The 12,957-nt window shown below is 48.1% G+C and overlaps 1 protein-coding gene across 1 annotated transcript; it reads right to left on the reverse strand.

Annotated features, from left to right (window-relative positions):
- Positions 1-8,947: 8,947 nt before the first annotated feature.
- Positions 8,948-10,034, reverse strand: LOC116968311 (growth arrest-specific protein 1-like). The gene has a single exon (XM_033015039.1). It carries the CDS (start codon positions 9,928-9,930, stop codon positions 9,166-9,168), a length of 765 nt encoding a protein of 254 aa, XP_032870930.1. The 5' UTR covers positions 9,931-10,034; the 3' UTR covers positions 8,948-9,165.
- Positions 10,035-12,957: the final 2,923 nt, after the last annotated feature.

Consider the following 12,957-nt stretch of genomic DNA (forward strand, 5'->3'; position numbering starts at 1 on the left):
CCCAGCCGATTCGCAAATTAAGTTAAATTATGATTTTTGACCAGATTTCCGCGTTTTGCTGTGTGTTCTTCTTCCCAGATTTAATTTCCTCTTTTATTTGATAATTTTTTTCTTGAGATCAAATGCTGGAAATAGAGTGAGGCAAATTCTCAGAGAGATTCTGGTCAAACATGTATCTTGGCAAGTCAATACTTTCGTTTAAGTTTAGAGATACAGCGGTGCAAGGGGCCCTTCGGCCCATCGGGTCCGTGCCGGCCCCGCACATTAACAATATCCTACACCCACTAGGGACAATTTTTTTTACATTTACACCAAGCCAATTAACCTACAAACCTGTACGTCTTTGGAATGTGGGAGGAAACCGAAGATCTCAGAGAGAGCCCACGCAGGTCACGGGGAGAACGTACAAACTCCGTGCTCGGGATCGAACCCGGGTCTCTATGGCGCTCTGAGACAGCAGCTCTACCACCGTGCCACCCGTAATACTGAAACAACCCCCATTACCTGCTGGTTTTGCCAATGCTGTGGTGCCCAAGCGTTTTATACATTGAATTTCCAGCTGAATTCAAACCAAATTCAAAACCAGAACATAAAGACTTACGCAGCAGCGAAAATCCAGGCCTAAAATCCTCGAAAGACCATCAGCAAAATTGTAGTACTATCTTTAATTAATTAAAATATTTATTTAATTTGAGTGGACAACTCTTTACCATATTATAGCCCTGTCCCACGGTGCGAGTTCATTCAAGAGCTCTCCCGAGTTTAAAAAAAATCAAACCCGTGGGAAGCACGGAGAATGAACGTAGCAGGTACGTCGGAGCTCGAGGACGTCTCTTAGCGGCTCGTAACGCTAACGGCAGGTACTCGGGAAGACTCGCTAACGGCAGGTAAGCACGGGAAGACTCGTGAAGATTTTTCAACACGATGAACAATGCCCACGAGAGCCCCGAGTACCGACGAGTGGCCATTACCGTAAATCTCCGAGTTCGAATCAGGGCAAACTCGGGAGAGCTCTTGGAATGAACTCGTACCGTGGGACAGGGCTTCAAGTGCTGGAGGAACTCAGCGGGTCAGGCAGCATCTGCGGAGGGAATAGACAGGCGCGGTTTTGGTTTCTTCCGATAGATTGGTTCATATAGCACAGATGCTGTCTGAACCGCTGACTTTAGTTCAGAGATATAGCATGGAAACAGGCCCTTTGGCCCCACTGAGTCCATGCCGACCCTTGATTACTCATCAGTTATTCCACTTTCTAATGCACTCCTTACACACTAGGGAAAACATTGCCGGTCAATTAACCCAACGTGTAGGAAGGAACTGCAGATGCTGGTTTAAGCCGAAGATAGACACAAAGTGCTGGAGTAACTCAGCGGGACAGGCAGCATCTCTGGAGAGAAGGAATGGGTGACGTTTCGGGTCGAGACCCTTCTTCAGACCCGTCTCTGGAATTCTCTGCCACAGAAAGTAGTTGAGGTCAGTTCATTGGCTATATTTAAGAGGGAGTTAGATGTGGCCCTTGTGGCTATAGGTATCAGTGGGTATGGAGAGAAGGCAGGTACAGGATACTGAGTTGGATGATCAGCCATGATCATATTGAATGGCGGTGCAGGCTCGAAGGGCCGAATGGCCTACTCCTGCACCTATTTTCTATGTCTCGAAGGGCCAAATGGCCTACTCCTGTACCTATTGTCTATTGACCCGAAACGTGACCCATTCCTTCTCTCCAGAGATGCTGCCTGTCCTGCTGAGTTACTCCAGCATTTCGTGTCCATCTTCGGCTTAAACCAGCATCTGCAGTTCCTTCCTACACACGGGGAAGATGGCATTGAGGCTGGGAAAGAGGGCAGAGAGACGCCTTCCAAGTGTGAAAAATAGTACAAAGCCTCAGACGCCGAACTTCCTAAACTTTTAGCGCTGTTGATAATGGAATCGTTTTATTGCCGTCTGCAATCACACTGCAATAAAAAGCAGCTAAACCCTCTGTGCTGCGAATGGGTGTATTCTGAGCACTGGCGAGGCTGTTAAAATATTTTATATCGACGCAAAGAGACGGGAGAAAGCCCCCAGTTAATGCCTCGAGTCTGACCCTGAGCTAGGTAATTACAAACAGATTGTACTTGGAACACTATTCCACAGGGACTCTAAGATTCCAATTCTTCACAGGGGCCTCTATGTTTTAACTAACCTAACCTTCACTGCTGCTCTATTGTATGTTACCCCCCCCCCCCCCCCCCCCGACCCCAACCCCCCCCCCCCCCCCCCCATTGCATCAATCATTTATTGTCTACAAGATGCATTGCACAAAATATCAAGGCGTTCTTCTTTTTCCCGGGAAGCTATTTATAGTCCCATGTTAAAAGATCAATGAAGATTTAGAGGGAATCTAGTCTGCCAATTTGTGTACTGTTTGCTTTGCATTGTGCATGTTTTAGCCTTCCTCCCCCCCTCCCCATCTCTCTCTCTCAATTCAATTTCAATTTAAAAACTTTATTGGCATGATAACAAAACATTGTTATATTGCCAAAGTATAAAACATGACATACATATTTAAAATGCATAAGTATAAATACAAGTATACAGTGCATGGATAGATATGTCCCTGTACATAAACTCGTAAATAGGCCTATAGCCCTTTATTGATTGCTACACGTTCTTGCAGCTGTAAGCAGTACAACACAATAGCAAGTTTAGCAATTCAATATTAATTTCTTAGTGTCAGTTAATGTCAATTAGTGTGTGCGTACATATGTGCATGTTGGTCATTCACCGTCTCTCAGGTTATGGCATGCTGTTACGTATTGTGCACCAAGATGTGCCGTATTTCCTTCGCCAAGGATTATTCTTAGTTTTGATGTATCATCTAGTTCTTTAAAATCAGGGGTTGCCTCACTGAGTTTGTCAAAGTATGCTTTCCTTGTTTTGTCAATTATTTTGTATTTTAGGAGGAAGTGCACCTCTGTTTCAACCTCATCTGTCAAACAGTGGCCGCATATTCTGTTTTCTCTTGGTATTGCCAGAATCTTCCTATTTTTCTCTCTCTCTCTCTCCCCCACCCCCCACCCCCCCCACCCCACTCCAGCCCACATCTCTCCACAAAAAATCGAGTGCTTTCACTTTCAGACTGTTTATGTAGCTTGGTGCTGTTTCTGTACACACTGGCGCTCAGACAAAGGCGGGTGACTACCAAATGTATACAGGTAGCGACTCCCTTCCAGAGTAAACTCTCACTTCTCTGTTCAATAAACAGTGGCCGATCCACAAGACACCCCCCCACCCCCCCCCCCCCTCACCCTCCACGCTTCTTGCTACAGCCGTGTTTATTTGAGTATCCATTTTATTATGAGCCATTAAAATTACAATCTGCCAGAGTAACTTTTTTGAGGGAAGAATGGATTTGTTTTTTAAATGAAGCAGTTTAAAATGAGATGCTGCCTGCTGCCCCGCTGAGTTACTCCAGCATTTTGCGTCTTTATCTTCGGTTTAAACCAGCATCTGCAGTTCCTTCCCATACACAAAGCAGTTTAAATGTTCACGAAGGATTCTTTAAAAGTAATATTTATTAAGAGGTTGAAAGAGAAAAATGATGAAATTCAGTGACAGCATTCACTATATTCCTGGAAGAACTCAGCGGGTCGGGCAGCATCTGGGGAGGGGATGGACAGATGGTGATTCGGATCGGGAGCCTTCTTCACATTGGTGTGGGGAGGGGAGGGGAGGGGGGTGAAGCTGGATAAGAGATGCGTGGACGGGACAAAGTTTGTGTTTTTCTCAAGATTCCAGCATCTATAGTTCCTATAGCATCTCAAGATTCCAGCATCTATAGTCTGAAGAAGGGTTTAGGCCGGAAACGTTGCCTATTTCCTTCGCTCCATAGATTCTGCATCACCCGCTGAGTTTCTCCAGCATTTTTGTCTACCTTCTATAGTTCCAGACTTTGTCCTACCCCCACCACCCTTGTCCAGCTTTCTCCCCCTCCCCATGAGAGGAATAGATCGGGTAGATGCACAGAGTCTCTTGCCCAGAGTAGGTGAATCGGGGACCAGAGGACATACGTTTAAGGTGAAGGGGAAGAGATTTAATGGGAATCTGATGGGTAACTTATTCACACAAAGGGTGATGGGTGTATGGAACGAGCTGCCAGAGGAGGTAGTTGAGGCAGGGACCATCGCAACATTACATTTAAGAAACAGTTAGACAGGTACATGGTTAGGACAGGTTTAGAGGGATATGGACTAATGGGGCTAGTGTAGCTGGGAAATGTTGGCCTGTGTGGGCAGGTTGTTTCCACTCTGTGACTCTATTCCAATCAGTCTGAAGAAGGATCCGCTTGGGGAGTCTGCATCCTGGGGGCATGAACATTGAATTCTCCCAATTTTGTTAGTCCTTGCTGTCTCCTCCCTTTCCTCAGCCCTCCTGCTGTCTCCTCCCATCCCCCAGCCTTCGGGCTCCTCCTCCTTTTTCTTTCTTTCTTCTCCGCGCCCCCCCCCCCCCCCCCCCCCATTTTCCTGTTTTTTCCCCATAACCCTTGACACCCGTTCTAATCAAGAATTTCTAATCTCTCTGCCTTAACAATATCCACTGACTTGGCCTCCACAGCCCTCTGTGGCAATGAGTTCCACACATTAACTACCCTCTGACTACAGAAGTTCCTCCTCACCTCCTTTCTAAAAGAGCTGTTGCCCCTACCCGATCTCACAAAGACCCCACAGCCAATGAATTACTTTTGCATGCAAAGTCCCCAACACTTCACTTCAGCAAGATCCCAGAAGCAACAACGCAACCATACCAGCGATGCAGGGAACTGCAGCTGCTGGATTTTTGAGCCAAAACAGAAAGTGCTGGAGGGACCCAGCGGATCAGGATAAGAGGGAAGTCTTTTAGGACCGAGATGAGAAACATAGAAACATAGAAACATAGAAATTAGGTGCAGGAGTAGGCCATTCGGCCCTTCGAGCCTGCACCGCCATTCAATATGATCATGGCTGATCATCCAACTCAGTATCCTGTACCTGCCTTCTCTCCATACCCTCTGATCCCCTTAGCCACAAGGGCCACATCTAACTCCCTCTTAAATATAGCCAATGAACTGGCCTCGACTACCCTCTGTGGCAGAGAATTCCACAGATTCACCACTCTCTGTGTGAAAAGAGAGAAAATCATTTTTCACACAGAGAGTGGTGAATCTCTGGAATTCTCTGCCACAGAAGGTAGTTGAGGCCAGTTCATTGGCTATATTTAAGAGGGAGTTAGATGTGGCCCTTGTGGCTAAAGGGATCAGGGGGTATGGAGAGAAGGCAGGTATGGGGAGAAGGCAGGTATGGGATACTGAGTTGGATGATCAGCCATGATCATATTGAATGGCGGTGCAGGCTCGAAGGGCGGAATGGCCTACTCCTGCAGCTATTTTCTATGTTTCTATGATCAGGCAGCATCTGTGGACAGGTAACAAGCACCCCATCTATGACACACTGGTCAGCCTGAGGAGCGCCTTCAGCAACAGACTGGTTCCACCAAGATGCAGCACAGAACACCACAGGAGACCCTTCTTCCCTGTGGCTATCAAACTGTACAACTCCTCCCCCTTCTGTAGGAGTGGGGTGATTTTGCTGGTGGGGAAAATGAGCGTGTGGGGAGGGGAGGGGGTTGGGCATGGGGGGGGGGGGGAACTGGGTTAGGACAGGGCTACTTCTCGAAGTTGGAGAATTCAACATTCACACATAGCAACAAAAAACTGCAGATGCTGATTAATACACAAAAGGACTCTTAGATCTTTTTTTTATATACTTTACAGGGATATGGTCCAAACGCGGGCATGAGGGACTAGTGTAGCTGGGACATGTTGGCCAGTGTGGGCAAGTTGGGCCGAAGGGCCTGTTTCCACGCTGTATCACTCTGTGAGTTTATGACACACAGCCGTATCGGGTTACCCAAGCAGAACATGACGCGCGGTTCTTTTCCAATTAATGCCATCCCAATTCAGCTGAGACACAGGGAACTGCAGATGCTGGAATCTTGATCGAGATACAAAGTGCTGGAGGAACTCAGCACTCGGCTCAGGCAGCATCTGGGGAGGGGAAATGGACAGGCGACGTTTCTGATCGGGACCCTTCTTCACACAAGTATAAAAGCTGGCTGGCAGGTCAGTTGAGAATGGATAGCAACAGCGCCACACGCTACACGTTGTTCCGGACATCTGACTGAATTTCCATTTCAATGTAAATAGGAGATAGTGGCACAAGGCTGGAGTAACTCAGCGGGACAGGCAGCATCTCCCGAGAGAAGGAATGGGTGACGTTTCGGGTCGAGGCCCTTCTTCAAGGGAGAGACCGTGATGTGGTCGCGGGGAGAGGGTGGGGGAGAATCTTCCCCCTTTACGTGACATACAAGTGGCGCTTAAGAGGCTTTTTGACCGCAGTGCGGGGAATAGGAGTATGGATTGCATACAGGCAGAGATGCTGCCTGTCCCACTGAGTTACTCCAGCTTTTTGTGTCTCTCTTCGGCAAGGATCATATAGTGAAACCGAACTTGGCATCCATGTTCGGCACAGACATTGTGGGCCGAAGGGCCTGCTCTGTAATGTTTTCTGTAGGAAGGAACTGTAGATGCTGGTTTAAACCGAAGGTAGACACCGAAAAGCTGGAGTAACTCAGCGGGACAGGCAGCAGCTCTGGAGAGAAGGAATGGGTGACGTTTCGGGTCGAGACCCTTCTGTGCTGTTTTAACAGGCCCTTCGGCCCACCGAGTCCGCACCGACCACCGATCCCCGCACACTAACACCACCCATCCTACACACACTAGGGACAATGTACATTTTGTGTTCCATAAGCCAATTATTCTACAAACCTTTTGTTTAAGAAGGAACTGCAGATGCTGGAAAAACGAAAAATTTCCAGCGTCTGCAGTTCCTTTTTAAATACTTTGTCCATCAGTCCGAAGAAGGGTTTCGGCCCGAAACGTTACCTATTTCCTTCGCTCCATAGATGCTGCTGCACCCGCTGAGTTTCTCCAGCACTTTTGTCTACCCTACAAACCTGTAGGTTTTTGGAGTGTGGGAAGAAACCGGAGCACCCGGTGAAAACCCCGCGCGGTCACAGGGAGAACGTACAGACCAAAGACACTATTCCCCGCTCTGGTATCTTTGGTACAGACTCCGTACAGACAGCACCCGTAGTCGGGATCGAACCCGGGCCTCTGGCGCTGCCAGGCAGCGACTCTACCGCTGCGCCACCCAACTCAGCCGCAACTTGCCAATGCGCATGAGACCCGCTGAGCCTCAGCCGTGGAGTCGTGAGCGGACAGCGACTCAATAGACAATAGACAATAGGTGCAGGAGTAGGCCATTCGGCCCTTCGAGCCAGCACCGCCATTCAATGTGATCATGGCTGATCATCCCCAATCAGTACCCCGTTCCTCCCCATATCCACTGACTCCGCTATTTTTAAGAGCCCTATCTAGCTCTCTCTTGAAAGCATCCAGAGAACCTACCTCAGCAGAGAATTCCACAGACTCACCACTCTCTGTGAGAAAAAGTGTTTCCTCGTCTCCGTTCTAAATGGCTTACTCCTTATTCTTAAACTGTGTGTGTGGCCCCTGGTTCTGGACTCCCCCAACATCGGGAACATGTTTCCTGCCTCTCGCGTGTCCAAGCCCTTAACAATCTTATATGTCTCAATGAGATACCCTCTCATCCTTCTAAACTCCAGAGTGTACAAGCCCAGCTGCTCCATTCTCTCAGCATATGACAGTCCCGCCATCCCGGGAATTAACCTACGCTGCACTCCCTCAATAGCAAGAATGTCCTTCTCAAATTAGGGGACCAAAACTGCACACAATACTCCAGGTGTGGGCTCTGTACAACTGCAGAAGGACCTATTTGCTCCTATATTCGACTCCTCTTGTTATGAAGGCCAACATGCCATTCGCCTTCTTCACTGCCTGCTGTACCTGCATGCTTACTGTCATAGACTGATGTGCAAGGACCCCCCAGATCCCGTTGTACTTCCCCTTTTCCCAACTTAACTTAATGCACGGAGACGGCGCGACAGACCGACGTGCAGTTTGATAACGGGATAATGGTGCGGGAAGTCTCGGGTTCGCCGTCAATCCGCGCACACGGGGAGAGAGAGAGAGAAAAACACAATTGCAGAAATCGAGGAAATCCAATACAAAACCGTGGCCCGAATTTATTTCATATATACATTCGCTCAAGACCATAAATAGTGTCAAAAATGTGTACCACCTTTTGTACAACATTAAAAAAAAAGTATTCGTACAAATCTAGAAGTTGTCCCAGTCGTGCCGTCCCATCGCCAGGGAGCCTGTAAACTGGACACGAAACGCTTGCTGAGTTTTGTTCGGTTTGAGTCGAGTCCAGCCAAATCCCACAAGATTGTAGAACGGGTATCCAGGATTTGCACATGGTGTTTTAAAAAAACAAAATCCCAGCCGGGAAACGGGGCTGATTGTAAAACAGAAATTATATCCAACGTGATCTTGAGCAGAAACACAAGAAGAAAAGTGCTGGAGGAACTCAGCGGGTCAGGCAGCGTCTGTGGAGGGGAATGGTCTTCAGAATGTGTCTGCGGCTACATTTGAGCTCAGTGTGTTCTGTGAGGTTCGTGTGTGTGTGTGTGTGTGTGTGTGTGTGTGAGTGTGTGTGTGTGGTGTGTGTGTGTGTGTGTGTGTGCCTGTATGTGTGTGTGTGGGGGGCTATGTGTGGCTGTGTGTGTGGTTATGTGCGCCTGTGTGTGTTCGCGCTTGTATGTGTATCTGTGTGTGTTCCCTTGTGTGTGTGCCTGTGTGTGCGTGTGCGCCATTGTGTGTGTGCCTGTATGTGTGTGTCTGTGTGGCTATGTGTGCCTGTGTGTGTGTGTGTGCGCGCGCTTGTGTGTGTATCTGTGTGTGTGCGCCATTGTGTGTGTGTGTGTGTGTGTGTGTGTGTGTGTGTGTGTGTGCCTATGTGTGTGTGCTTCTGTGCGTGTGCGCCATTGTGTGTGTATGTGTGTGCGCTTGTGTATGTGTGTGTGTTTAGTTGCTAATCTGTAAACACTGCGCCGCTGCGTGTGTGTGTGTGTGTGTGTGTGTGCGTGTGTGTAAAGAGAGAGGGGGGCAGAGCAGAGATTGAAAAAACAAACAAACCTGCAAATAATTGTTTGCACAAAGTATTATAGAAACCACAAGCCTGGAAGCAGGATGAAGAGAAGTGGGGAACACGTGTGTGCCGCAGAGAAGTTGGACTCCGGGACACTTTGGTGCGGTTTTAAATCTGTTCTGTTTATTTCATAATCCTCATATTCATAATTCTCATCCGAGTCCGGCGTGGCCGTCAGAAACGAGTGGCCGTTGATGGCACAGAATTTTTCAATGTTTTCCTTCACCACCTCACAGAAAGGCCTCTCCACGCCGTCGCAAACACATGTGTTGAGCAGGATGCCAGTGGGTATGGAGAGGAGGTAGTGGATGGTGTCCCGGCACACGGTGGTGCACCTCCTCCCGTTAAAGAGCTGCCCGCAGTTGGAGAGGTAATCCTTCATCGCCAAGTGACACACCGACTCATCCTCGCACCTCTGCCGCGCTTTGGTGCATCCGAGGTCCGACTCGCCGCTGTATCTCCGGGGCAAGCAGGGCTCGATCGCTCTCTTTGCCCGCCTGCATTGAGCGTCCTGGTCACAGTCGCAGTCCTCCAAGTCTGGCCCGTTCACAGTCTGGTTGAGTTTCACCAAGGCGCCGATGCAGTGGCTCGGGCAGTGCCTCCGCAGGCCCTTCAGGAAGGGCTCGCAAGCCGCGCTGTACTGGCTGTAAGCCCACTTGCACTCCTTCTCCTGCTGGCAACGCAGCAGCGCCTGCCAACACACCGACTGAGCCCCGGTCACCGGCCTAAAGCAAGCCACAACCGCCAGATACCAGCACAGTCTGACTGCCCGTAGCATTCTTCAGAGTTTGCACAACCATAAGCGCCCTGCTTTAAAGCGACCGCATCGAATGCATCCCTCCAGCGGTATCCCAAGCGCCCGTCTGTGTCTCTCTCTGTAGGGGACCCTCGGAGTCGCATTCCAGCGGGGTTAAAACATCTCCCCTCTTTAATTCCCACCGGTGTTAGCGATCAAGCGAGAAGTTGACTCTTGGCGAGTTCCCTGACGGTACTGGCAGTATTGTTCGCCAAATGACCCATTCCTGTTGAAGGCGATATCTTCCCCCCTTTGTTCCCAACTCTCCCAGTCCCAATTGCACAGCTGGGAACGGAGATTTGCCGCGGTTTTTTACGAGACCCAAAGACTTTTTTTTCTCACAGTCCTTCAACCCGTCTCTAAAGTGCCAACTGTTCCACTTCACGCTTGATTTGACTTCCTTGTATCTCCCTCTTTCTTCAAAAAAAAAAGCCCATCTCCCTGAAACTCTCGCCTTTTCCCTCCCCAAAACGGCAGAGAGAGAGAGTCCAACAAAAAAAATCAAAAGCAAGAGAGGGGTAAAAAAAAAGATCTCTTACTTTCATCCCGAAATGGGATTGGTCGAGTTTTTTTCTTTAGGGTTGTACAGATTGGGATCGGTTTCCATAGCGACTCTCAACATTTTTTGGCAGGCCACACGTCACATACTGATCAAATGTTTATGTATCAAACCCACGACGTGCGTGGTCTTGGAGGTTTTTTTTAAGGTTGAAAAAAACACACACACACACACAAAGTATAAAACACTAGGGGGAGCAGGATTCTGTGGAGAGTGGAGAGAAGTGATTATATCTAACATGTGAAATTCACATGAGATTCACACTTGAAAAATAACCCCCTTAAAACCACCTCCCCTCCGTCGTAGAAATGTAATTTCACATTCCTCCTCTCCAGAGATGTTGCCTGTCCCGCTGAGTTACTGCAGCGTTTTGTGTCTAAATTTTAAAACGGTTCCTTCCTTCACAATTTGTTTGTGAAGATTGTTGCAATTTTTAGCTCAGCTAAAACCTGGGAGACTGATAAACAGCAACATGTTTTCATTTGGCTCAGATTCTTCACCCCCCCCCCCCTCCTCACACCCTGCACCATCCCCCCTTCCTAAAACTCCCTGAATAGCATTTTCTGGCCCGTTTCATTCCCTTTGTGGCCGGCTCTCTCCCGCACTGAGTTTGTGCGTTCCTCGCCAGAGGGAATTGTTTACGCTTTGGAAGTCATGAATGGAGGCAGGCCGCGTGTGTTTTTCAAAGGGGGCCCCTTTTTAATCGTAGGCCGGCCTCCACCATTCAACCGCACTTGAGACTCGCGATTTGGAAAAGCGCTTACAGTAGATTTCTTTATTTCCTTCCATCGACCCCCTCCCCGACGTCTCTCTCTGGCCCATTGAGATGTAAAACAAACCGAATTCAGGAGTAAATCGCGCGCCACCATGACCGGTTTTGACAGCCGAGGTAGGGGTGGGAGGGAGAGAATATTTAATAAACTCTCTTCCCCTCTCCGCCGGTCATTTGTTGCGGGAAATGTGTTGTGTTTTTCTTGTTGACATAAGTTTTCAATCATTCTTGGAAGAAGGCGAGTTCACAGCCGGTTTGTCTCTAGACTTTCTAGATGGGGCAAAAGACTTAATAGGAATCTGAGGGGTAACGTCTTCACACACAGGGTGGTGGGTGTATGGAACAAGCTGCCAGAGGAGGTAGTTGAGGCTGGGGTTATGTGGCCCTTGTGGCTAAAGGGATCAGGGGGTATGAAGCGAAGGCAGGGATGGGATACTGAGTTGGATGATCAGCCATGGTCATATCGAATGGCGGTGCAGGCTCGAAGGGCCGAATGGCCTACTCCTGCACCTATTTTCTATGTTTTCTATGTTTCTATCCCAACCTTTGAGAAACAGTTAGACAGGTACATGGATAGGACAGGTTTGGAGGGATATGGACCAAACGAGGGCAGGCGGGTCTAGTATAGCTGGGAGGTAGACAAAAATGCTGGAGAAACTCAGCGGGTGCAGCAGCATCTATGGAGAGAAGAAAATGGGCACCGTTTCGGGCCGAACCCCTTCTTCAGACGAGTATAGCTGGGATATGTTCAAGAAGGAACTGCAGATGCTGGAAAATCGAAGGTAGACAAAAGTGCTGGAGAAACTCAGCGGGTGAGGCAGCATCTATGGAGCGAAGGAAATAGGCAACATTCCGGGCCGAAACCCTTTGTAGCTGGGGTATGTTGGCCGGTGTGGGCAAGTTGAGCTAAAGAGCCCGTTTCCACACTGTATAACTTACCACTGTGACTCCGAAGAAGGGTCTCAACCCGAAACGTCACCCATTCCTTCGCTCCATAGATGCTGCCTCACCCACTGAGTTTCTCCAGCATTTTTGTCCACCTACCACCGTGAGTCTATGACTTTTAAAATCTTTAACCAATTTCTCCTGTTTCAGCACTGCCACCAACAAATAATTATCCAACTTGAAATAAACAAATCAATTTTGAAAACACTCAGCAGGTCTAGTGTGAAGAGACACATAGAACTAGTGTGAATGGGTGATCGATGGTTGGCATGCACTTGGTGGGCCGAAGGGCCTGTTTCCATCCTGTATCTATGTAAGCTTTTAAAAATAGGTCAGGCAGCATCTGCGGAAAGAGCCAGAGTTAACATTTGGGATTGAAAACCCTTCATCGAAGCAATTGTCTAAGCTATTAAATTGAAATAATTAAGATGAATTAATGGAAATAAGATTAGTGTGAATTTGAAGTGTAGTTTTCAAGGATTAGAGGATTTCAATCAATCAATCAATCAATCAATCAATCAATCAATCAATCAATCAATCAATCAATCAATCAATCAATCAATCAACCTTTATTGTCATCTTGCAAAGCAACAGTTGTACAGTGCAAAATGAAAAGACGTTTCCCAGGGAATATCGGAGCATCGCACATGAAACTTAAAACATTTCACACATAATAACAGTAAAAACAATCCAGTCCCTGATGAAACAGTATAAATAGTTCAAAGCAGGTATA

This window comes from Amblyraja radiata, chromosome X (genome assembly GCF_010909765.2).
Source record: "Amblyraja radiata isolate CabotCenter1 chromosome X, sAmbRad1.1.pri, whole genome shotgun sequence".
Lineage (NCBI taxonomy): Eukaryota > Metazoa > Chordata > Chondrichthyes > Rajiformes > Rajidae > Amblyraja > Amblyraja radiata.

Excerpts from the sequence above, each read along its gene's own strand:
- LOC116968311 (XM_033015039.1), bottom strand. The coding sequence starts at position 9,930 with ATGCTACGGGCAGTCAGACTGTGCTGGTATCTGGCGGTTGTGGCTTGC.